The sequence below is a fragment of the Podarcis erhardii genome, assembly GCF_964252035.2.
Source record: "Podarcis erhardii genome assembly, chromosome: 17".
NCBI classification, from domain to species: domain Eukaryota; kingdom Metazoa; phylum Chordata; class Lepidosauria; order Squamata; family Lacertidae; genus Podarcis; species Podarcis erhardii.
Genome location: NC_138515.1, coordinates 8287950 through 8314243, shown reverse-complemented (window position 1 = coordinate 8314243; position 26294 = coordinate 8287950). Strand labels below are relative to the sequence as shown.

The following is a 26294-nucleotide window of genomic DNA, read 5'->3' as shown; positions in this document are numbered from 1 at the left end:
TGTCAAATGGGCTCTCCGTTTTCGAAGCATCAATTGCCTCTTTCTGTTTCCTTCTCCTCTCTCCCTCCACCCCAAACCCCCAGTTATCCATACAGTCATTGTCACAGCTTTGACAATTACTGGGCTCTCTCTCTCTCTCTCTCTCTCTCTCTCTGTGTGTGTGTGTATGTATATATATATGTCTGCATTTCTGTTTTAAAGGCCACGTTGCTAAGTTACACACTCTGATGGTGGTGCAGAGATATGTGTGTGTGTGTTTGTTGGTGTGTCTGTCACTGTGTGTGTATACACGCACAGACACGGGTGCAGATTTGCTGGCGCTCGCTCTTTGCAGCCAAGCAGTAAGCAGATTCAGTTTGCCAGGAAGACGGAGCAGGCGGACTTCACGTCTTAATCTCGGCTCATGGGGCTGGCGAGTTGCTCTTGGCGATGGGATGTTGGACTGAGGAAGAGGAGGGGGCAGGCAGCGGAGCATCTTTGCAGCTGGATTCTCATGGCCCCGGCCCTACCGCTAGCCAAGTTGGGACAGGTGGCACTGTGCTGGCATCTGTTGGGAGCGACCTGGTTCTGCTGCTCTGGGGGTGGGTCATCTCCAGTTCTTTTAGGTGGGGCGTTGGTGGTGCGGTGGTCATGCAAAAAGAAAGGAAGGAGGGCAGTTGAAGCCAGAACCTTTGCTTCATAATGGGAGAGACCTAGAGAAAGAGCTTGTGTCCCATGTGCATTTATCATGATTGACAGTGTGGATTGATTGAGCCCGTAATAGAAGACTTGAGGGTGTTCTCACGTACATCTCTGAGTCTTACTATTTAGAAGAGGGGCAATCCTCCGCTGCAAATCTCCCCGATCCAAATCCTGCACTATAAAGAAACCTGATTCTTTGCTCAAAATGAGGTCTGCTAATCACTATAGTATACTAAAAAACAACACTTACCTCGTCCAGAGTTGTGCCTCCTTTATCCTGAACAGGGCATTTTGAATTTTCAGATTCTGTTGCCGGAGAGAAACATGGAGGCGGAGGCCAGGAAGTAAGAGGGGAGCAATAGAGGATCAGGGAGAAGGAAGCAGGGAGACAATTGCAGGGCCCAGCCGGGTAGGAACATGGAGACAATTGGACCCAGCTCCCAAGTCCTAGATGCCAGTGTAATCTATATACCGTTTCCCTCTTGCTGTATGCTAAAACGCAGAGACCAAAATAAACTGCTGAAAGTTAACATTTGTTGAAATAAAACCGTGTTAAGTCCTCTAGAAATTGATCAAAAACGTAACAATTCTACTCATGGCTTGCTCCTCCCTTTCCCCTCAAATGTGAGATCGAGGGGTTTATTGTTTTAATCGATCTTCTGGCATGAGTTGGTCAATGGTTCTATAACGTTATAGTGAGGCAGAAACTTTCATTAAACCATTAAAATAAAAATCCGGGCCCTGAAGGAAAGGTGCAGCTTCATCATCAGCCTGGTTATGAAGGCTGCTGAGTTCTTGCTCCCTGGTAAGCATGCATAGGATGCCAGCCTAAAGGACATGGAAGTTGCCGCTGCCAATTGACTTGGCCCATCTGTGTGTACAGTGGTACCTCTGAATGTAAACAGGATCCATTCCGGAGCCCCGATCGCATCCTGAGTAGAACTCAACCCGTGTCTGCGTGTGCACGGGTTGCAATTCGCCGCTTCTGTGCATGCGTATGACGTCATTTTGTGTGTCTGCGCGTGCGCGAGCAGCGAAACCCAGAAGTAACATGTTCCATTACTTCCGGGTCGCTGTGGAGCGCAACCTGAAAACACTCAAACTGAAGCGACTTTAACCCGAGGTATGACTGTATAATACAGTGTGTGGGTGTGGGTGTGGGTGTACGTACACACACACACACACACACACACACACACACACGGGAGCACCAGCCCTACCTTTAAGTAACGTGAGATTACCTCAGGCAGTGCATGCTAGGAGATACCGGTGCTATCAGAACAGTTTGGGCCTGCGCCCTAAAAAAGGTAAAGGACCCCTGGATGGTTAAGTCCAGTCAAAGGCGACTATGGGGTGCGGCACTCCTCTTGGTTTCAGGCCGAGGGAGCCGGTGTTTGTCCACAGCTTTCCGGGTCATGTGGCCAGCATGACTAAACTGCTTCTGGCGCAATGGGACACCATGACGGAAGCCAGAGCACACGGAAATGCCGTTTACCTTCCCACTGCAGCAGTACCTATTTATCTACTTGCACTGGTGTGCGTTTGAACTGCTAGGTTGGCAGGAGCTGGGACAAAACAACCAGAGCTCACTCTGTCGCGGGGATTCAAACCACCGACCTTCTGACTGGCAAGCCCAAGAGGCTCAGTGGTTTAGACCACAGCGCCACCTCCGTCCCTTTTGCCCTATACCTAGTTCACTGCCCTCAGGTCAACTGCCAGTCCAGTCCACTTCTGACAGGAACACCATACATTGCTACCTCTGGTTGTGAACAGGATCCATTCCGAGGTCCGGCCGCATCCTGAGGAATTCGCAACTAAAGGACTGCTTCTGCGCATGTGCGCGGCACGTAAAGCGCTTCTGTGCATGTGCGTGGTGAAACCCGGAAAAATACTTCTGGGTTTGCTCCGTTCGCATCCCGAAGATTACGTATCCAGAGGGCTACACAAGTGTATTGTCCTTCACATCAGGTAGCAAAATTTCTTGGGATGGCTCTGCATATAAGTTTGCACAGAAGCCCACACACCCCAGTTCACTATGCTTATGTACTACATTGAACTACAGTTTTTCTCCCCAGATACTATTGACACAAATTCAAATGCAATGTAGCAACTATGAGAGCTAGAACGGAGCTTCCTGTGAACTGGAAACTTGGATTTCTTTATGAGGTGTTCAAATTCTCTGTCAGATGCAGTTTTGTGCACCTCTGTTGACAGATGTGTCCATGATGATATGTGGGAACAGGAAAATGGGCAGGCTGGATTTCTGGGGTGGATTTCTGAGCCTGCTGAACACAAACTCTATTCCCTCGATCCCTTCAACACATTAAAATCATCCCACTAGGTTCATCTTCTTGAAGAACTTGACCCCTTCTTCAGCCTCTCAGAAGAATCAAATACAGGCTATATGATGAAGCAGCAAAGTGACTTTTCATTTTTTATATGTCAAGATGTACAAAGTGACTCTATGTATGTCTGACTCACATAAAATCTCACTATTCAATAGTACCTACTTGCAAGAAAGTGTGGATTGCATTCTTAGGTGTGTTAAATATCGCAGAATATAATTTTGGGTGGTGAAAGTGGGGTTGGTGAAGAAGTTCTACTCAGGACCAATTTAAAGCCAAATTTGCACTTTGTGAACCAAAATGCAGGTATCCTTTGAAATTCGCACATAGACAAATATTGCTATGCAGTTCGTCAACAAGACAGTATTTACAAAAATGCATATATTCGGGGAAAGCGTGCATAAACATGAAAATAGCACACAAAAATGCATTACATATGGGGAAATTGCTTGCCAAAATGTGTTATGGTAGTCAAAATGGGACATTTATTAGAAATTCATCAAATGTTGATGAATTTTAATGAGGATTCTTTTTTAAAAAACACACAAATTGTTTGCAAAATCCGGAGAATGGAATTTAAGACTGGAGAAAGGAGGAGAAGTGAAACTGACATATATTTAGGTGTGAGTAATACAAACTGAGAGAGGTTTGAAAAAAGAAATGGCTAGTTTTCATCCTGCTGTTTTTAACCATTCTGTCCTGTTTTCTTGTCTTAACACTGATTTCATTTTATCCTCCCTCTTTTTAACAAACCACCCTGGTATCATTTATTCATTTTTAAAATGAAAGATGCTATTGTTTTAATTTTATTCATTTAGGTGCCATAGCCCTCTTTCAACTAGATGCTGGAACATCCTTTCCATTACAGAGTATGTGAAACCATCAATTTAACAGCCAGTGTAGCATAGTGCAGTATAGTGGTTAGAGCATCAGATGAGGACTTAGGAGACCATGGTTCAAATACCCACCCAACCATGCAGCACCCTGGGCCAGTCACTATTTCTCAGAGTAATCCTACCTGGAGTGGTTGTGGTGAGGATAAAATGGAAGCAGGGATTATGTAAGTAGCCTTGAGAAACTTGGAGGAAAGACACAATATACAGGCATCGCCATCCCCCACCTATGCAGGGGTTATGTTCTGGCCTCCATAACTGAAATCATGTAAAATGGGGAGCATTCACTAAAAAGCACCTGAACACCTGCTTTTTTCCTGCTCTCCAGCTCTCTCTCCAATCTAGACTAAAATATCTAGAGTTGAAGCTCTGGGGACCAGCTGGAGGCTGAAGAAGGCACAAGAAAGCAGTTGTTGCTGAACTTTCCTGCACGTCAGCTATTAAGTGGGGAGGCTGAGCTGCCTAAACAAAGCCCCGCTGTGCCTTGAGTCTATTTGGGGCTTCCTCTGCCCTCACTGACGTCCTCTTTAGGCTCTGGGGAGGGTCTCCTTGTGAGCCACAAGGACTCTCAACCTCTCTCCCACCATTCCCGGGTTTGAATTAAATCGTTTATTTATTTCCCAGCACTGTTTGTAAACACTATGGTTACCAGATGTCCCTGTCTCCCAGGAACAGTCCCCGGATTTACAAATCTGTTCCCAGACAAAATCCGTCCCCGGAATGTCCCCGGATTTCATTTAATGTCCCCGGATTTATATTTTAAGTGTTGTAGATTTCTTAGTAGGGAATGAATGTTGAGTGATTGGTTCAACGGCACAAGACACAACATATGGGGACTTCCTTCGAGGCAAAATAGTGGGTGCCATGGCAGTGAGCAGCTCCTGAAGCCAGCCAGAGCCAACTGCACTACCAGACTGGCTCCGAGCTGCTGAGACCGCCGCTTCCAAGAGGGAACCGGGGACGCCTGGCGCGTCAACTGGGGGAACTGCTGACCCCCCCATAACCCAAATCGAGCCAGGAGCGAGAGCCCCTGGCCACCTGGCCAAATGCCCAGCAGCGCTCCAGGGCCAGTAAAAACCCTGGAGCTGGTGTAGGGAGAAGGAGGAAAGGAGAAGGAGAAGGAAGAGAGAGAAAGAGGAAGGAGAAAAAAGGGGGGAGCCCCGACCTTGCTGCATTGCTGCCACCCCCACTGCTGAGGAAGAGAGGTAGGAGTAGGAGTAGGAGTAGTAGTAGTAGTAGTAGTTTGGATTTGATATCCCACTTTATCACTACCTGAAGGAGTCTCAAAGTGGCTAACAATCTCCTTTCCCTTCCTCCCCCACAACAAACACTCTGTGAGGTGAGGGGGCCTGAGAGAGTTCAGAGAAGTGTGACTAGCCCAAGGTCACCCAGCAGCTGCATGCGGAGGAGCGGGGACGCAAACCCAGTTCCCCAGATTACAAGTCCACCACTCTTAACCACTACACCACACTGGCTCTACACTCTACACACTGGCTCTACACTCACACTGGTAGGACAGCACGGGAAGTGCAAGGACACGTGGCTGAGCCCAGGCCCGACCCGAGCCTACTCCACGGCAGATAGCACTCCAAAAGATCAGGCTGGGGCCCAGAGGAAGGCTGCATGATAGAAGAGACCCAGAAGAGAAGATATTACTTCTTAATTATTTTAAAAAATGATTTTTCAAAAAAAAAAAAAAGTGTCCCCGGATTCTTTGAAAACAATCTGGTAACCTTAGTAAACACAGTTGTGTGAGAATCCATTGTGCATAAGTGGAGGGGAAGTCTGTAAATGAAAATGCAACTAAAATAATAAATGCCATCAAGGAGCAGGAAGGGTCAGGAGCTGGAGAGATTTAACTTAGGGCTATACTGAAGAGCTCCACAATGAATTTCACCCTTATTCAAAAGAGAAGTCATTTCAAACTTACAAACAAAATGCCACCCTGGTCCTGTAGCTTAGGGATGATGAACTTGAGGCCCTCCAGGTGTTGCTGGACTCCAACTCCCATCAGTGCCGGTCAGCATGGCCAATGGTCAGGGATGATGGGAGTTAAAGTTCAGCTATATATACAAGGTCACAGCCAGTTCCTTCATCTATGATATGACTTCTGTGGAATGGGAAACGTCCAAATGTGACAAGGTAAAGGGAAATCCCCATACGAACCATGAACAATAACTTGCCTGTGGGGCTACAGAGACCTCCATGGTGGAAGCTGGCTGGAGCAGCAAACTCTTTATCATCTCCTGATAGGATCACATGAAAAAGCATTTGGCCACAAGTGGCAGTGAGTCAAGGATTAAATACTTTGCATGCGCATGTGCTGTACCATCGCCGCTGCCAGTAGGAGTTTGAAACACCTGGTTTGAAGCCTGATCTCCAGACTTTCAGGTCAGATTTATTTTTAGCAGTTAAGGAAAGCTTTCCACGGGCTCAGCTTGCGAAACCAAAGCTAAGCACAGAAACAGCTTTGACTCCTCCGCAGACTAGCTGAAATAAGCCTTGGGAAACCCAAGCTGCTAGACAAAATCTGAGCTTCCTTTGCAAAGCATGAGTAGCTGAAACAACAACAACATACTTAAATTGGTGCATGCTTATCCTTCAAGCAGGGCAACATGAAGTGGTGACTTTCAAGGGTTGAGATTATGACCATGCACTGGAGAAAAATGTGTGTGTGTGTGTGTGTGTGTGTGTGTGTGACACCAAATCAGAATATATTGTTATGGATGGGGGGGGGGGACAGATTCCCCTAAATGCCTGGGTGTCAGATCCTCTCCATAATTCCTGCATTTAGCATAACTTAGAAATGAAGTTTGATTAAACTTTACTAAACATGGAACCCCCCTGGATTTAGTTAGGCTTAAAAGCCAAGCCAGCTCAGCAGAGCTAGCAGGGTGGCTCTTTAATGGTAAAGGTAAAGGGACCCCTGACCATTAGGTCCAGTCATGGCCGACTCTGGGGTTGCGGTGCTCATCTCGCTTTACTGGCCGAGGGAGCCGGTGTACAGCTTCCGGATCATGTGGCCAGCATGACTAAGCTCCTTCTGGTGCAACAGAGCAGTGCATGGAAACGCCGTTTACCTTCCCGCCGGAGTGGTACCTATTTATCTACTTGCACTTTTGAGGTGCTTTCGAACTGCTAGGTTAGCAGGAGCAGGGACCGAGCAACGGGAGCTCACCCTGTTGCGAGGATTCGAACTGCCGACCTTCTGTTCGGCAAGTCCTAGGCTCTGTGGTTTAACCCAGGGACAAAGGCCAGTGATGACTCACCAAGGAAACCATTAGAGGGCAAGACTGTTAGGTAAGGGGGCCTCCTTTGTGGGGTGCTAGTGGGCAGAGGCAACGGCTGAGTTTACGGTTTTAACTTTGAATGGCATAGGCTGGGGGCAGGTCTTTGGTGTCAGTCAGGAGCAAGAAGGAGAGGCAGAACTCCAAGTCAGCTGGGGATGACAGGTTGGAATGAAGAGACACAGAGGACAGCTTTTTGCTGACTTGTGAATCCAATGTTGCCCTTATGGGGAAAGCCAGACCCTCATTTTTTTAAAAAAAGTTACAGGACCCCTGGACAGTTAAGTGCAGTCAAAGGTGACCATGGGGTTGCGGCGCTCATATCGCTTTCAGGCCGAGGGAGCCAGCGTTTGTCCACAGACAGCTTTCCAGGTCACGTGGCCAGCATGACTAAACCGCTTCTAGTGCAATGGGACACCGTGACGGAAGCCAGAGCACATGGAAATGCTGTTTACCTCCCCTCCGCAGTGGTACCTATTTATCTACTTGCACTGGTGTGCTTTCAAACTGCTAGGTTGGCAGGAGCTGGGACAGAGCAACGGAAGCTCACCCCGTCGCGGGGATTTGAACCACCAACCTTCTGATCTGCAAGCCCAAGGGGCTCAGTGGTTTAGACCACAGCGCCACCCGTGTCAACCATAGGCTGCAAATGCTCTGCAATCACTCCATCTAGGTGCAGGTTGTGTAAATAAAACCATATATTGTAAAGACACCACAGTCTTTACCTAATTTCTGTGCCTAATTTCTGAAAGAAACATGAATCCTAGGTAAGTGCCTGGAATCTCACACTTTTCAGAGAGAGGAATGGCGCGTAACAATATTCTTGCTTGTCCGGAAGCCACTTGACCAGCTTGCTTTGGTATCTCCTTTCTGTAGTTTACATCTTTCCTTGAGGAGAGATCCAGGCCCTGTCGACATGGCTGGTGATAAGCAGGAGCTTAAGAGAAGCATCTCCATCATTCCCTGCTTTGTGTTTGTAGAGGTAAGGATGCCACTGGATTTTGCCAAATGAACAAGTGACTGTTTCCCTGGTACTGAGAAAGGAGTAGGCGGCATGGGTTAGTTAGGCCTCCAGGGCGCAGTTGCATAAGGACAACCCCAATGCTGTAGTTAAGGGGTGTTGTTTCTTCTTTGGCGATCACTCGTAGCTGAGTAAGATTGTCTTCCATGAACACGGCTTTAACAGCGAGTCCGTAAGTGACTGTGGAGGCCAATTCTGGATCCACACGTCCTTCCACAGTGGGGACATAGGTCTCCGGGCGAGAGTTGATCACGGTGTGGATTTGCCAAGCATGCCTTCCTCTCAGCACGTTTCTCTCTTTCGTCCTGAGTCCGGGCGTCTTCAAAGCCCATGACACCTTTGGTAAAGGCTGTTCTTCAATTGGAGCGCTCACAGGCCAGTGTTTGTTTCCCAACTGTCAGTGTTTATACTACTTTTTTTTTTTTAAGGTTTGTCTTGAGAGAGTCTTCAAACCTCTTTTGTTGACCACCAGCATTACGCTTTCCATTGTTAAGTTTTGAATAGAGTAGTTGCTTTGGAAGACAATAATCAGGCATCCGCACAACATGAACAGTCCAACAAAGTTGATGTTGTAGAATCATTGTTCAGCAGTGTGCTTGAACATACTGCGTTTCGCATTAACTGTGCTTCCAAGTCCTTTGAAGCCGTTCAAAAGTATTTTATTCATGTCCAGTGCAGAGCATTTTGCCAGTCCTGGAGCAGCTGCTCAGTGCAATCTAAGCAAATTTGCTGCAGCAGCCTTTAGAATATCAACAGGGACTGTGATTGCACACAGTTGTTTCCTCAGTTGCTGGGTCCTGTTGCTTTGCTGGGGTGCAGAGACTGATCCTGCATTTGCTTCATGATGAATGGTTCAGGAAGTTGGGTATGTTTAGCCTGGAGAAGACCGAGAGGGGACGACAGCTACCTTCAAATATCTAAAGCAGGGGTCAGCAACCTTTTTCAGCCGTGGGCTGGCCCACTGTCCCTCAGACCTTGTGGGGGGCCAGACTATATTTTTTGGGGGAAAACATGAACAAATTCCTATGCCCCACAAATAACCCAGAGATGCTTTTTAAATGAAAGGACACATTCTATTCATGTAAAAACACGCTGATTCCCAGACAGTCCGTGGGCCGGATTGAGAAGGTGATTGGGCCGGATCCAGCCCCCGGGCCTTAGGTTGCCTACCCCTGATCTAAAGGGCTATTCCATGGAAGATGGAGCAAGCTTGTTCCCTGCTGCCCCAGAGGTTGGGACCCAAACCAATGGATTCACATCACAAAAACAGAGATTCTGACTAAACATCAGGAGGAATTTTCTGACGGTAAGAGCCATTCGACTGTGGAATAGACTCCCTTGGAACGTGGTGGAGTCTCCTTCCTTGGGGGGTTTTTAAGCAGGTGTTGGATGGCCATCTGTCTGAGATTCTTTAGCGGTGTTTCTTATATTGCAGGGGGTTGGCCTAGATCAGTGTTTCCCAACCTTGTGCCTCCAGCTGTTTTTGGACTACAATTCCCATCATCCCTTGCCACTGGTCTTGCTAGTCAGGGATGATGGGAGTTGTAGTTCAAAAACAGCTGGAGGCACAAGGTTGGGAAACACTGGCCTAGATAATCTTTGAGGTCCCTTCCAAGTCAACAATTCTATGGTTCCTTGCTAATTTTTCAAGGGCCTCTCTTTCCACACCTACCCACCCCATGGAGCCAGGAGCAGCTCTGGGAGATATTGAGTATGGACATCTGAAGAGGGGCATGCAGACATAGACTTCCCCACTCCAGACCTCCCCAAGCAACCTAGAGGAGCCCTGGGAGGGAGGCTGGCAAGGAGGTATACATCTCTGGGGCAGTGTCAGCAGTGAGACACCGCTGCCCCTTCCTTGCATAGAGCTCCCTAGCATGTACCACACACATGGGGTGCAGTTTGAAAAGTTGCCTGGCCGTGGCAGGCAGGCAGGGATGGGAAATAAAACGGGCAGGTGTACGAGAGCTCTTGTGCTGGGCCCGGGAGTTAACCCGAGCAACGCAGTCCAGGTCCGGTTCCGAATCCAAGGATTCCGCAAGGAGTCACTCCAACAGAGCCAAGGCAAGTCACAAGGCTAGGTCACAGGCTAGGTCAGGCACAGGGTCTCAGGCAGGTTCTAGCAAGCAGCAATGTTGCTCCCACACCCTGGGGTGGGGCCCGACAGCCTTTTATCTCTGTGGGGGTAATGGCCGGTCCTGATCCCCCAGTGACTCACCTCCCTGTCTCGCCCGAATGCAAGCACTCCTCCTGCGAGTACTCAGGGGTCCCCTGCTCTCAGACCTGAGTCTCTGCAGCTTGGAAGATGTCAGTGGGTTACTAGATCCAGAGACTGCCTCAACCTCTCCTGACCCAACTGGTAGTGGAGCAGCTGTAAGTGATGGCCCAGCAGAGGGCAACGAGGTAATCCCCGCATCTGGAGCCAGGGCAAGCCCAGGCCCCTGACTCGGCCCAGCTGGTGTTTGTTGTAGGGGAACCTGTGCAGACTGGAATTCTTCAGGGTCAGGCCCCAGACCTGGTTCAGATGCCGCCCGAGGCAGAGGATCCGGTGTGGACTGAGACTCCTCCTGTTCTGAGTCCGAGCCCAAGTCCCAGGCCATCACAGCTCAGCCCTTCCACTCCCAAGCCCCTGAAAATGCGGCCACCTACACGTGGTCTCAGACACCAGCCCTCTCCCTGCGATCATCTGCAGTAAATCGCCAGGATATGGAACGGAGCCCGGGGAGTTCTTGGGTGCTCAGGAGGAGGGGGGCAGGAGAAGAAGAAGGAGGGGTTGCATCAGAAGGAGGCAACTGTCTGCCTGACTTTGAGTCAGCAGGCTCGGTGCCTCTCCCGCCAGCCGTGATGTGATGCACAGCTACAGCAGGCACCCAAGCGTGAAAAGGAGTACACGAGGAATCTTGCACGGAGGAGCAGGCAGAGGGCGGGGTGGGGGCTGCCAAGCTCCAGCTACTCCAGGGACCCAGTTCTCTTGGCTGCGTCCGTCTCCCATTCAGTCCTCAGCCCCGCTTCCCTGCCTGATGTGCCATGTTCTACTTCCAGCTGGTGATTATGGCGGGCACTGTGGTGCTGGCGTACCACTTCGAATACACGAACACTTTCCCGGTCCACCTCCAAGGCTTCTTCTGCTATGACAGTGCCTACGCAAAGCCCTACCCTGGCCCCGAAGACACAAGCCGAGCACCTCCCGTCCTCGTCTACTCTCTCGTCACTGCTGTGCCCACCATAACGGTAAGAGCCCAGCAGGGCACGTGGTGGGTGGATGGGTGTGGAAGGGGTGACAACCCCCCTGCTGCTGTTGTGAGATTTGGGGCCACATGTTCCCTCTGGGGGTAAGATCACCAGGGAGCGTGGTTTCAGATATCAAAGTCAAGGGGCCTCAAGGAAGCAGAGGTACAGCTAGCTCTTTCTTTGCAAAGAACTTTGAAGCTCCTCCGGAAAAATGGTGTGGAATTGTTCAGTCATTTTCTTTTGTACTAGAATTCAATAACCATTCCGGCTTGTAGATCAACTGTGCCTAATGCACACATGCAGATATATGTGCTTGAGATGTAGGTGTGCTGTGACTACCCACCAAAGTCGGGCAGATCCATCCATTTCGGGCGCATGAATTTGACATGCGCTCATTCATGTCAGTACTGTCCCATTTCTGCATTAACCTGCAATTATGAATAAAGTCCTTACAAAAATGCATATTTAAAGGTGAACTTAAATTGTATTTTGGAAATCATTTTCTGAGAAAACACACACACAACCCTAAATTATGCATTTTGGTACATTTTATTAGCTGAACACTACATCACAAACTTTGGAGGCACACATTTCAAGCTCTGCGTTCGCTCAGGAGCTTCTTGTCAGGCCACTTTGTATAGGAATTTCTAATGTATGAATTCTTCAAGAACTGCCGCTACACGCAAAAAAAGTCTGAGCAAGACACTCACATATAGGGATAGAGGAGAAATTAAATTTGGATTTCATTTAAAGCTGAATCCATGAAATCCACATGTTCTAGAACAATATGCAAACCAAAATACAGCTATCCTTTGAAATTCACACGTCTCTGAACTTTGCAATGCAGTTCTCTAACCAACCAATGTTTACAAAAAGGCATGTTTTAGAGGGAAGGATGCATAGAAATGAAGATATTACTGAAAATAACATACAATAGCATTGCATGTTTGACACAAACATGTGTCGAAACTACATATAAAATATGTTAATTAGGAGAAATTCGCAGAACTATGGAAAAATGAGAAACTGAGAGAACCAGAACTGAAATGTCCTTCCATCCTTACCCTTGTGTATGTTGAGAATTTACAATGCTCCACCTCAAATTTATTAATCTAATCTATTGTTACATTTTAATCCCACCCTTCCTGTAAGGAGCTCAAGGAAGCATGCGCAGATCTCCCGCCCTCTTTCCATGTATCCTCACACCATCTTGGTGAAGTGGGAGAGAGTGGGAGACAGGGATTGGCCTAAGAGCACTGAGCAGGTATTTGAACCCAGTTCTCCCTACACCCACAGTCAAACCCGTTTGCCAGTCCATCATACTGGATCTCATCTTAAGTGCATCATGAATTAATATGCAGGAGAAATTGCAGACTGATATGCATACAGTAGGACTGAGCCAAGCTTACTGGGACTGTCTTCACTGCACACATTTAGAGTTAATATTACCCTACCGTTCTGTTAAGCATGCAAGCTGAATGTCTGACTATTCTCGCTGCTGCTATCCCAGTGCCCTCCTTTAATTCAGATGCCATCTCTTGTCAGTGTCTGGATAGCAGTTCCCTTGGAGCAAGGACAGTGACCCACATTGCAAGAAGGTCGCTGGTTAATGATATCCTGACCAACCCAATCTTAAACCAGCTTTTTCAAAACAATCATCTTGCCATCATTTTATCTATTTTCAGACTTGTGTCTGTGGGATACCCAAAGTACAGATGCAACATTTAAATCAACAACACAGTTTTTTGGGTAACAACCTCCCAATCACCTATTAATTAAAAAATATAATGCCCTAACTTAAAAAGCTTGTCTAAAAAAGGACAAGTTTTTGTTGGAGTGTTCAGGGATGCAGGAGAGGATATATTGTTTGATTATATGCTTTCCAACTTGTCTTAACAATTTAGCAGAGTAACATTCCCCTTTTTAAACCTGCACAGTGTTTGCTCAGGCTCGCTAAAGCCTCTAAAATACACTTTCCTTTTGTTAATTCCTCATTTAGTCCCCATTTTTTAAAAGATAGACACAACGCAGTCTTCTATAAAAGTATAAAAAGGGTTTACTCACACATTCTGTTCACAATTGGATCCCAGAAGGCAGACTTAAGTTAGAAAAGTAATATATACCTGAAAACTATCCCATAAGGCGACAGCTCCTTTGTCCTCTCTTGGCTTTCAGATGTTGCTTCTTTGATGAATATGATCAGAGAGAGAGAGATGGCTGACCAGTCCTGCTCTTTTGTTACCTGGGCAGGTGAGGTCACAGCCACCTCTAGTCACATGCAGAGGAAGTCTTGCCCAGACAGGAGAAACAGGAAGTTCCAACTGGCTGGTCCAGACATCCCCTTTTATGTCCACTCTAGGGATCTTGTGCTTGACTGCTCTTGTGTTTCACGTCCCACAGTTTTCAGCTGTGACATAAAGCTATACAGTGTTGATGACAGGCTAACCTTCAGAAGGAGCATGTTCTGCAACCGGGGTGCTGTTGCTGACAAATCCCTCTGATCAATTAGCCCCCAGATGTCACTTAATGCTGGAGCGACTAATAGGGCTTCTCCAATAGATCTCAAGTCATGGGCTGGGCTGGGACAAGGTATTCCTACAGGTAGCAGAGTCTCAAACAAAAACCTTGAATTGGACTTGGTGGCAAATGGAAACCCTTCAAGCCTTCACCAATCTCAACCAGGCAGATCTCTGGGGGATGCTGTCTGGTTAGGATGCTATAGAGCAGCCTTTCTCAACCTGTGCATCCCCAGATGTTGTTGGACTACAACTCCCATCACCCCTAGCTAGCAAGGCCAGAGCTCAGGGATGATGGGAGTTGTAGTCCAACAACATCTGGGGACCCACAGGTTGAGAACCACTACTATAGAGGCAGGTGTCCTTGCGGGAAATGTAGACCAATTTGGGTGTTGGGTGTTTGTTGAAGTGTGACCGAAAGAACAGGGTAAGGACATAAGAAGAGCTTGAAGGATCAGATCCAGCGCCTATCTAGTCCAGCATCCTGTTTTCACAGTAGACAACCAGATGCCTACAGGATGCCCACAGTAAAAAGAAAAGGTAAAGGACCCCATGACAATTAAGTCCAGTCAAAGGCGACTATGGGGTTGTGGCGCTCATCTCTCTTTCAGGCCAAGGGAGCCGGCGTTTGTCCACAGAAAGCTTTCCGGGTCATGTGGCCAGCATGACTAAACCGCTTCTGGTGCATGGAGGACCATGACAAGTGCCAGAGCACATGGAAACGCTGTTTACCTTCCCGCCACAGTGGTACCTTTTTATCTACTTGCACTGGCGTGCTTTTGAACTGCTAGGTTGGCAGGAGCTGGGACAGAGCAATGGGAGCTCACCCTGTTGCGGAGATTCGAACAGTGCCACCCATGTCGCTAGGATGTCCACAAGCAGAATATCAGTGCAACGGCACTCTCCGCACCTGCAATTCCTTCCAACTGGTATTCAGAGGCCTACTGCCTCTGATGGTGCACACAGGTTCAACTCAGGAAATGTTTCTGCACACCATCCTATTTTTATCCAAAGTCTACCAAATGGTGTTGCCATCTTTAGTCAGGGAAAGCCCAAGACATTTGGGCACCGGAGGCAAACCCCAAAATGACGCCTAACGCTGTCAAGGAATAAGAGGGGAGTGAAGAACTACATCAGAACAAGGAGGGAATAAAGATCTACACTGAGATCTGCTGCTCCTGTGGATCCTGCTGCCTCAGATGGTTGTCTCACCTTGCCTCATGGGTGGGCCGGCCCTGTCATGATGCATTCTTGCCATGTGGGTTCAAAAGCATTAGTGGACTGGAAGCCCTTTAGAATGCAGTAAGTTATTGTTCTGCTCTAGAAAGCCTGGAATGGATTCCCATTGTTGCTTCCTGCTAAGGCTTGTCCTGCTAGACTTGTTGTTGTTGTTGTTTAGTCCTTTAGTCGTGTCCGACTCTTCGTGACCCCATGGACCAGAGCACGCCAGGCACTCCTGTCTTCCACTGCCTCCCGCAGTTTGGTCAAACTCATGTTAGTAGCTTCGAGAACACTGTCCTACCTTCTCGTCCTCCATCGTCCCCTTCTCCTTGTGCCCTCCATCTTTCCCAAAATCAGGGTCTTTTCCAAGGAGTCTTCTCTTCTCATGAGGTGGCCAAAGTATTGGAGCCTCAGCTTCAGGATCTGTCCTTCCAGTGAGCACTCCGGGCTGATTTCCTTCAGAATGGATAGCCCTGCTAGACTAGGGTTGCCATATTTCAAACTGTGAAAATCCAGACAGAAAAGTTGTCAAGCTTTTTTTGGCAACATCGCTTTTAAAAATGCCATTTTTGAGCTATTTTTATGGAAAAACGGCACTGTCGACATGGGCTGTCATACGTCCGTATTTTCCCAGACATTTTTCCTGATTTCCACCTGGACACTGCTACCGACTACAGTATTCCATCTATCGGAAAATCCAGACGTATGGCAAACCCTATCTAGACTTCCATCCCATTACCGTCAGATTCCTGTCAGGCCTTTTCCTAAGTGGAAATGAAAAAATCCAGAAAAGGAAAATGTGCTACTTCCTAAAGGTAACACGTTCCAACAACATACTGCTGTTATCATTAGGAGATGCTTCCAGATGATCAAATCCTTTTTTTCCCTTTCGGTCAGTGGCCTGGGGGAAATAGACTCCCTCAGTGATTTCTGTTGACCTTCATCCTGTGTGGGAGAATGTGAAATAGTACCCAAAAACCTTGTGGAAATGTCCAAAAATTCATAATGGAGCTTCTGACACTCCAAGTGATTCACAGCCTTTGGCCATTCCTTTGCAAGCCTTCTGTTGCTTTGCAATCATTTGTTTTTATTGAAGGATTTTCATCATTAACAAGGATACATTTAATGTCTCTGTTTTCAATTCGTAGAGTCCTTTCTACAGGTCTGTTACATTCGGCATGAAACTCTGCTGTCATAGACCTTGTGAGATGTGGGGGGAGATAAATGGGGAGGGGGGGTGGGAGGAAAGAAGAGGGGATAATGATCTTTCATGCTTTTTTAAAAAAAAAATTATTAAGATTTTTTAAACATAAATGCAAATATAATAAACAATGTAACATATATCATAACATAATTTCTTAACGTTTTTGGACTCCCTCACGTCTTCCACTCCCACTTGCATCATTGTCAATTCTTGCCCGCAATTTATCATCTTGTTTACATTCTTATGTCCCGTTCATTTAGAATATAATCTAATAGTTCTCCCAAAGGTTTATGATTTTTCCTCAATCTCACTTATCATCCTAATTGCATCTAATTTAGTGGTGGTCAATTATTTATGATCTAGCCTCCATCTTAACATTCAACCAAATTACAATGCTTTTTTAAATAAATCTTAAATTTCTTCCAATCTTCTTCAACCTTCTCTTCTGCCAGGTCTCGGATTCTGCCGGTCATCTCGGCTAGTTCCATATAGTCTATCAGTTGCATCTGCCACTCTTCCAGTGTGGGTAGATCTTGAGTTTTCCAGTACTTAGCGATGAGTATCCTTGCTGCCATTGTTGCATTTGATCTTTCATGCTTTTGCTTACTGTATGTGCAGAGTTTTTTATGTCAGCGTCACGAGATTTTGCCAGCAAAAACAGACAAATAAAGAACCTCCAATCCTATTTTTAAATATCTATCTAATTTGTTTACTTACCGTATTTTCTTTGCCCTTCCCTCCCATTGCAAAGAACTCTTTGCCAAGCAGACTGTTCAGAGATGTCTGAAAGAAAGATTAAATACTTCTGCTCACCCCCCAAAATAGTCCTCTTGGCTGGTACATCGTGTTACTGTATACCCTGGGCTTCCCACATTTAAACCACACCTTTTGGCATACCAACATGTGAAATGTGGAGAAAAGATGAGCAGGTCCCCCACCCCCAAAGTAGTCTGTGGTCCATGAAAGTCTATGCTGAAATTCGGGATTTTGTGTCTTTTTATGCTGCGAACTGCCCTGAGATCTTCAGATAAAGGGCAGTATAGAGATTTAATGCATGGAAATAAAAATAAATAAACACCTGTGCATAATTAATGTCTAAACACACAATACTGCCAGAAATGTAAAAAGCTAAAACAAATGGAACTAAGAGAAGCTAAAGGACACCCTCTGTTTTTTCCAAAAGAACTATTCTTTAGTTGGGTGGGTGGGTAATTTATTTGAGGTTATATATATGTGCAGTGACTACATTTCATATACAGTGGTACCTCGGAAGTCAAACAGAATTTATTTTGGAAGTCTGTTCAACTTCCAAAACTTTCGGGAACCAAGGCGCAGCTTCTGATTGGCTGCAGGAAGCTCCTGCAGCCAATCAGAAGCTGCATCAGACGTTCGGGCTCCAAAGAACGTTCACAAACTGGAACACTCACTTCCGCGTTTGTGAGCCAAAACGTTCAACTTGCAAGGTGTTCACGAATCAAGGTATGACTGTATTTTATTTAAAGGGGGGGGGGAGGAAATGTGGATTTATTATTATTCAATTCAATTCACTTTATTTAAATTTTCATTTTTGAAAGGAGATAATAGACCCTCTCCTAGTCACTTTACAGTATGGAAAGCAGGATCATATATAACTATTCCGATACCACCATGAGCGTAACTGAAGATTAAAAAAGAATGTCTGGAGAAATCCTAAGTAACAAATGTCAGGATTAGTAGCAGAGATACACATAATTTTACATGGTTTTCTGATATTACCCTTAAACTCGGGCAAATAGGGATTGCAATAGATTCCCTTCTTCTATCGGATAAGTCACAAATCTTCTCTCTCATCAAGCAGAGACTGCTAGACCATGAAATCCCAAAACTCTACTTCTTTGTATGCCTTTTGTATGTTCATCTGCTTACTTAGGTTTGCAGCCCTACCATGGAGTAATGCCTAATTACCTTTATAATCTAGATATTGCATCGCAGACCTTTTATATCTACTCGTCTAAATGCATTCCCCTCATCTGTTTTGTTTGGAAGGTTTCCAGAAACCCCCTTCCAGAACAGATTCTGCTCCTGTAATAAGAAAACACCAGATACAGCACATAATTTTGGACTGCACTCTTGGCAGAGGTCTCCTTGTGCTTTCCTTACACCCTAAAATATCAATTTACAAAGAGTCTGTAATCCAATATTTATTGAGAGATGATACTCCTGAAACTACCAAGATTGTTTTGGGGTATTTTGCTGAGATTTTTTAAGCTAAATCTAAAGTTGCCTGATTAACTCAATGGCGGCTATCTAGTCTTTTATATATTGTGTGTGTTTTGGATTATTAATGTATTTTGATGACATTGTATGATTTTATTGCTTAAACTTATGCCAATAAAAGCCAATAACAATAGCAATAACAGTATCTCTGCAGACAGGTAAAGGTAAAGGGACCCCTGACCATTAGGTCCAGTCGTGACCGACTCTGGGGTTGCGGCACTCATCTCACTTTATTGGCCGAGGGAGCCGGCGTACAGCTTCCGGGTCATGTGGCCAGCATGGCAAACCAGAGCAGCGCAAGGAAACGCCGTTTACCTTCCCGCTGGAGTGGTACCTATTTATCTACTTGCACTTTGACGTGCTTTCGAACTGCTAGGTTGGCAGGAGCAGGGACCACCAACGGGAGCTCACCCCGTCGCGGGGATTTGAACTGCCAACCTTCTGATCGGCAAGTCCTAGGCTCTGTGGTTTAGCCCACAGTGCCACCCGCGCCCATTATCTGCAGACAGGAGCAGACTTAAATTGGACTCGGCTGGGTACCAGGCTCAAAGAGCAGAATTAGGTAGTCACATCTTTTTCTGCAGCGAGTGCCCATATATTTATTTCAGCCATTTATGGTCACAGAAATGGATACCCCGACAAAGAGTGAGGTCCCGTCCTGCTAAATAAGTGTGTTGGACCCACAAGTGGTGTAAAATCACTGTGTCTGAAGCACTTTCAAAGAAACAGATTCTTTCTCACTTCGGTGGTTAATGAATTGGGCTTGACTTGGCCAAAGCTTATCTTCTCTCTCTCGCTTACCCATTACTTGCCTGCCTCAGATTCTTGTTGGAGAACTGGCTGCCTTCTTCCTCCAGCCTGAGAGACGTGAGGAGAAGACAATCATCTCAGGAGAGTGTTGCTATTTCAACCCCCTTCTACGGCGCATCATTCGTTTTCTGGGTAAGAGAAAGATGACTTTACCACGCTGCCTCGTTTTCTTGCCTCAAGGTCACTCCCAAGATTCCCTCCCCACTTTCAGCTCCACCCTGTCAAGAGTTATGTGAGCAGAATTCCCTGATCTGGACCTTGTGCAGAATATGGATCAATAAGCTCTCCACGCCGAGAAAAATAGAGTTCCAAAGTTTTACTGCAAACCATCTTTAAACTGGTTACAAAAAAAGGTAACCGACTAAAATACAAATTAGCTCATTGCTCTTAAACAACTAGCAATGCAGTCCAGTTTTCTTTAGGTTCTTACCTAAGGACTGTTCTCTCTCTGGTCCCAGAGAGAGAGACATAAATAAGCAAGTTATCTGGCAATATGCCAGCAGTTTCTAAGAGAGGCCCAGTCTCCCAGTCATCAGTTAACATAAATACTGAAGCAAAAGGCCTATCTGCACTTCTGTTCAGCCCATGATTTCAAGTGTTTTCAAATCACAGATCTGAGAGGTTGGATTTTTTTGGTCCCACCCCTTTCCTCAGGAAAAGGAGCTGTTTACTGCTGAATTGGAAGAGAAAACTCGATTGAGGTTTGTTCCAATTTGACAGTAAACGACAAGGTTTTGTGGGGAAAGCAGCGGGACAAAAAATATATTCCTCTTGGACCTGTGACATGAAAGCATGGGACAAATGAAAGTGTAAGGTAAAGGTAAAGGTACAGGGACCACTGACCATTAGGTCCAGTCGTGGCCGACTCTGGGGTTGTGGCGCTCATCTCACTTTATTGGCCAAGGGAGCCGGCGTACAGCTTCCGGGTCATGTGGCCAGCATGACTAAGCCACTTCTGGCAAACCAGAGCAGCGCACGGAAATGCCGTTTACCTTCCCGCCGGAGCAGTGCCTATTTATCTACTTGCACTTTGACATGCTTTTGAACTGCTAGGTTGGCAGGAGCAGGGACCGAGCAATGGGAGCTCACCCCATCACAGGGATTCAAACAAGCGACCTTCTGATCGGCAAGTCCTAGGCTCTGTGGTTTAACCCACAGCGCCACCCGCGTCCCCAAATGAAAGTGTGGATGGGCCCAAAGTTTCCATCCTCTTGTGGCAGCTTTAGCTTCAATAGCACCTTTATTTGCACTTGCCACAATTCTCTGCAAAGCAGACGTTCTGCAGATGCAAAGCTCACTACGTTCCACACACAATGCACACTAGGACTGGGTGATATCTCGTTTTCAAGATCGCAGTATATAGGCCAGCTAAACATCGTGATATACAGTTATATCATGGTGTCTGAAATAAGGAGGGAGCTATGTAGAGGCATCGGCTGGCCTCATAGTTTTTCCTGCATCGTGATTTTGCTCTTGTGATTTATTGCTGCCTGCTTGAGGCAGGGGAGAGTTGATCCAGCAGAGTTAATGGGAGATGCAGGAATTGAGAGACACATAGGCTGGCTTCATGGTTTTGCCCACATTGTGATTTTTGCATAGCGCACACATACATGATAATTCATGATTTACTGCCAGGAAGGGCCCGATTTAGGTTTGATGAGGCCCTAAGCTACTGAAGATAATGGGGCCCATTATATGTCCAGCTGTCCTTTGTCAGCAACAAATTGTTGCTGTTTTTGTGTGTTGAATATATGCTGTATGGTAAAGCCATTTGTACATAACAAAATATGTATTTTATCAAAGTAATTGTTGAACTGAAATACAATTAAGAAGAAGTATATTAATAGTGAAATAATTGTTAAGCTCTAACTTAAAATGATTTTTTATTCATAACAAACTTAATGCAAACACACTGGCATTTGGCAATAACAAAAGTTCCTTTAGAAAGACAAGTTACTTATAATCTAGTCTCTATAAACTTGCTATAACATGAAATAATAATAGGTGTAAATATATGATGCAAATTACTAATAATTATAAATAGCAGAATGTAGGCACCCTATATATAGAAATGAGCAAACCAGTGATATTTTAGGGAGCAGGCTAGCAGGCGGGGCCCATGACTTACATCATAGGAGCCTACACAACACAAAACACCTATGTTGTATATAGGTTTTAATTTATTTGTTTTTTATCTTATATTTTGGAAATGTATATCCAGGGTTTTTTTCCTTAATTTTCTTGGGGGGCCCCCAACAGAGTGGAACCCTAAGCTACAGCTTGTTTAGCTTATACGTAAATCCGGCACTGCTGCCAGGTGAAAAATTATGAAACCGATATCACGATATGGACTTCAAACTAGTTTTGGACGATATACCGTATTTTTCGCTCTATAGGACACACTTTCCCCCCTCCAAAAATGAAGGGGAAATGTGTGTGTGTCCTATAGAGCGAATGCAGGCTTTCGCTGAAGCTATCCGCAAGCCTTCGGAGCACCGCGGGAGTGCCCGCCAGGCTCCGAAGGCTTGCGGATAGCAGCCTGCAGCCTGAAGCCCGGGGAGCGCAGTGCCAACTGCACTCCCCGGGCTTCAGGCAGCTATCCGCAAACCTTCAGAGCGCTCCCCCAGCCCACGAGCTCTGGGAGCGGCGACAAGGCTGTGCAACCTTGCCTCTGCTCCCAGACCTGTTCTGGGGCCTGGGGTCGGGGGAAGCTTGGGCTGCCCCAGCCCCACGGCTAAAAATGAAGCCGTGCGCAGCCTCTCCTTGCTGGACAGTCTTGGCTTCTTTGATCTTTGGGGCGGGGGGAGGGGAGAAATAATTTTTTTTCTTTATTTCCCCCCAAAAAACTAGGTGCGCCCTATGGTCCGGTGCACCCTATAGAGCGAAAAATACGGTATCTTTTACAAACCCCAGCTTCCCCACCTCCAGCTGCTCATCTCCTTCCTTTCAGCCCATTTCTTCCCCTTTCCTTTCCCACAGGCATTTATTCCTTTGGCCTCTTCACTACCACTATCTTTGCCAACGCTGGCCAGGTGGTGACTGGCAACCAGACTCCACACTTCCTATCGGTGTGTCGACCCAACTACACTGCCCTCGGCTGCCAGGCGCCCCCGGGCACCATCTACATCACGGACAAGGCCGCCTGCACAGGCAACCCCGTCTTGGTCACCGCCGCCCGCAAGGCCTTCCCCTCCAAGGATGCTGCTCTCAGTGCCTACGCTGTAGCCTATACTGTGGTACGAGGCTCTGGTGGGTGGCGGGGCCGGGGAAATGGGTGTCAGAGTGAGGAAGGAGCTGAAGTGACAGGGGTACGAAGAAAGCGCCCATCTCTTCCCACAAGGACATGTTGGATGTGGTGGAGGTGATTGCTGGGCCTGACCTTTCAGAGGCCACCTACACCAAATTTCCCCAAACTTGGGTCTCCAGCTGGTTTTCGACTACAGTTCCCATCATCTCTGGCCACTGCTCCTGCTAGCTAGGGATGATGAGAGTTGTAGCCCAAAAACAGCTGGAGATTCAAATCTGGGAGATCTAGGGTTGCCATATTTCAAAAAGGAAAAACCAGGGCACCCCGAAAGTTAGGAAGACCCCAGCATTGTTGAGTTGTTGTTTTTTTAGGAAAACCCAAAAGCTGTAGAGTTGTTGTTTTGAATAACAAAAACGCCTCCCCCCCAAACCCAAATTCAATTGACTTGCCTTAAATCCAGGACAAAGCGTCACCTTTTGGGAATTCCCTCCCAAATGTCATTTCTGCCTTCGAAATCCTGATAATGTCTGGGGAAATCTGGATGTATCGCAGCCCTGGGGAAACCCTGACCTACGATCGCAAGGCATGCCAGCCAGCTCTGGGTTTTGTTTGCTCCACCCCAAAATGGGCTCCTTAGGAGGGCTGGGGTGCCTTCTGATGGACATGAAGGGGAAAAGAGGGGAGGAAAGTGGGCCTTTTGCTATCAAGGCTCAGAAAAGAAATGGGTTTGGTGGCTCAGCAATGTCACAAAGTGTTGCCTGTTCTGAGCAGAGAACCTTCCCTCTTTTCAGATGGAGAAGACTGAATGGTCTACCTCCACAATTGGAGGCAACCATGCTTCTGAATACCTGTAGCTGGTAACCACGGGAGAGGAGAGGGCTTTTGTACTCATGTTCCCCTCGCTGGTTCCCCACAAGACGTATCTGGTTGGCCACTGTGAGAACAGGACACTGGACTAGATGGGTCATTGGCCTGATCAGGCTGACGAGTTTGTTTCTATGTTCCTAAATAATTTCCCTTTGCCTCTCCAACAACATCTGGGGGATGCCCAGGATCAGCAAAGAAAGACTTTAGCTGAGGTGGTGGCAGGAATCTGCTATGGGGTGGGAAGACATAAAGGCAGGAATAAAGGTTCATCCAAAATTCCATTTGCTCCACTACTGAATTGGAACCAATGGCAATTGGCTTTCTGCAGAATGCTGCTTGTTCCAGAGAGAGGATTTCCAGGGAAAGTGACAGAGCAGAGGCAAAATTGCTCGGACCAGAAAACCGCCCAGACCTGTGCTTTCTAGGCAAGGGACAAGCAGAAGTGTGGATGAGCCCTTAATATCTGCATGTCGAACAAGACTTTTCAATGTGTTTGCCTATGTTTGTTTGTTTGTGTGTGTGTGTGTGTGTGTAAGAGAGAGAAAGGGGGAGAAAGAAGATACATGGGCTCTGCCCTGGGCAGCAAAATGTCTTGGGGCAAGCAGTGGATGTCAGCCGCAAACGATGTCAGCCGAAACTCATCATATCAAAGAACTGGAAGAGACCAAAAGATGATTAGAGCAGCCTCTATTCTGGGCTGCAGAGCCAGCTTCCCCATTAGGCTTCTTCCTGCATATGAAACACCATGCAATTCAGACCATGCAGCGCTGCCGAAAGGTGCTTGCTTATTTATTAGCTTTGTGCACTCGCTGGTTTCATGATTAAGATTTACATTATTAAGATTTATTATTATTAAGATTTTCATTATTAACATGATTAATAAGCTGAACAACCAGCTCTAGAGAACAAAGCAGCCGAGTTTTGCAGGAAGAAAGACACACACGCAGAGATGCACTGCTGGCCAAACTGACTTGGCAGAGAACCTTTCCTGACCCCAGATATGTGGGCTGGTCAGCCCCCCCCCCCCCGAGAATGAAGAAAAGGAGCCTTCCCACAGGAGAACGGATATGGGGCACACTGTTTCAATTGGGATTAAAGCAGTGCTGTGTGTACTGAGCTTTCCATTGGGGGTGTGTGTGTGTGTGAGAGAGAGAGAGAGAGAGAGAGAATGAATTAGGGAGGAGGCACAGTGGTCAGGGGCAGGGATGCTGACTTGCCCCCACTATTGAGGGATCCAGTGTCTAATGTCACACGACACGTCATGCAATGTGCTGATTTCGCACGTGCCACGTAGTGCGAAGCGCTGATGTAACATGGGGGCCTGGCTCCCTCCTTAAGAACTTCGGGAGGGGCAAAGTATCTTGGCCCCCACTAGCTAACGCACCTGGTCACAGGTCTTGAGGAAATGTGGTGGCAGTGGCTACAGGAATGTAGGAAACTGCTGGTTGCTCTAAGGGCCATTTCAGTGGGAAGTTGCGGGGGGCAGGCGGGGAATGATTCAGGACTCTGCAGTTGACTGCTACCTCCCTGGAAGCTCCACAATACAGAATATTCGCAATAAGAACTGTAAACCCGCCTTCTTTATTTACATTTTAAAAAGACCACAACATAATAGCTGTGCATCCTGCAATGCCCGCTGCTCTGTTATGCGTTCCTAACGCCCTCCAAGGAAGACTAAGCAACTGCCCCCATTGCCAGCCTCCGACTGTGACCCTCTGTTGCTCCTCCCTCCCCCTGCAGATGTACGTGACCCTGGTCTTCCGGCTGAAGGGCTCTCGCCTGGCCAAGCCCTCCCTGTGCCTGGCTCTCTTGTGCCCTGCTTTCCTGGTGGGTGTGGTTCGCGTTGCGGAGTATCGGAACCACTGGTCCGATGTGCTGGCGGGGTTCCTCACTGGTGGGGCCATTGCTGCCTTCCTGGTAAGTGATGGTGTGTCTGTCGTGGGCAAGACTGAAGGCAGGCAGGGGGAGGTGGGGCTTCCGCACAGGACATGGGGAAGAGAGAGATCGGGTCACCCCACCTGCAGATGCAGGATGTTATCTGGTGCAAGACCTTGAGATACAGGGAAATGGCCTAGATGCTCAGGAGTTGTGCCACATGGGCCTTCAAGGGGGGGGGGAGGACTTTGTGAGCAGTAGGCTAATGTTCTGTTCTGTTCTCTTCATTCTTTTCTGTTTGGCGATTAATAATAATAATTGGGACGAGGGTGGTGCTGTGGGTTAAACCACAGAGCCTAGGACTTGCTGATCAGAAGGTCGGCGGTTCAAATCCCCATCACGGGGTGAGCTCCCGTTGCTCAGTCCCTGCTCCTGCCAACCTAGCAGGTGGAAAGCACGTCAAAGTGCAAGTAGATAAATAGGTACCACTCTGGTGGGAAGGTAAACGGCATTTCCGTGTGTTGCTCTGGTTCACCAGAAGTGGCTTAATCACTTGGCCACATGACCCGGAAGCTGTATGCCGGCTCCCTCGGCCAATAAAGCGAGATGAGCACTGCAACCCCAGAGTCGGTCACAACTGGACCTAATGGTCAGGGGTCCCTTTACCTTTTAATAATAATAATTAAAAAATGTTGTTTATATCCCACCCTCCCCAGCCGAAGCCGGGCTCAGAGCAGCTAACAACAGTAAAAATAACACAGTTTACATAAATTCAGTTAATTGAAATACATTCTAAAATAAATTCATTCTAAAATAAATTCAGAGTCAAATTAATGGCAA

The 26294-nt window shown here is 47.0% G+C and overlaps 1 protein-coding gene across 4 annotated transcripts in view; it reads left to right on the top strand.

Annotated features, from left to right (window-relative positions):
• The window catches only part of PLPPR2 (phospholipid phosphatase related 2), a 40950-nt gene that overhangs the window by 849 nt on the left and 13807 nt on the right, over positions 1-26294 (top strand). For all 4 annotated transcript variants that reach the window (XM_081845414.1, XM_081845413.1, XM_081845416.1 and 1 more), the window contains exons 2-6: positions 8083-8188; positions 11270-11458; positions 19477-19597; positions 22445-22701; positions 25320-25496. In XM_081845414.1, coding sequence (XP_081701540.1) covers positions 8123-8188; positions 11270-11458; positions 19477-19597; positions 22445-22701; positions 25320-25496 — 810 coding nt within the window. In that variant the 5' untranslated portion in view covers positions 8083-8122. The remainder of the gene's footprint in view (positions 1-8082; positions 8189-11269; positions 11459-19476; positions 19598-22444; positions 22702-25319; positions 25497-26294) is intronic.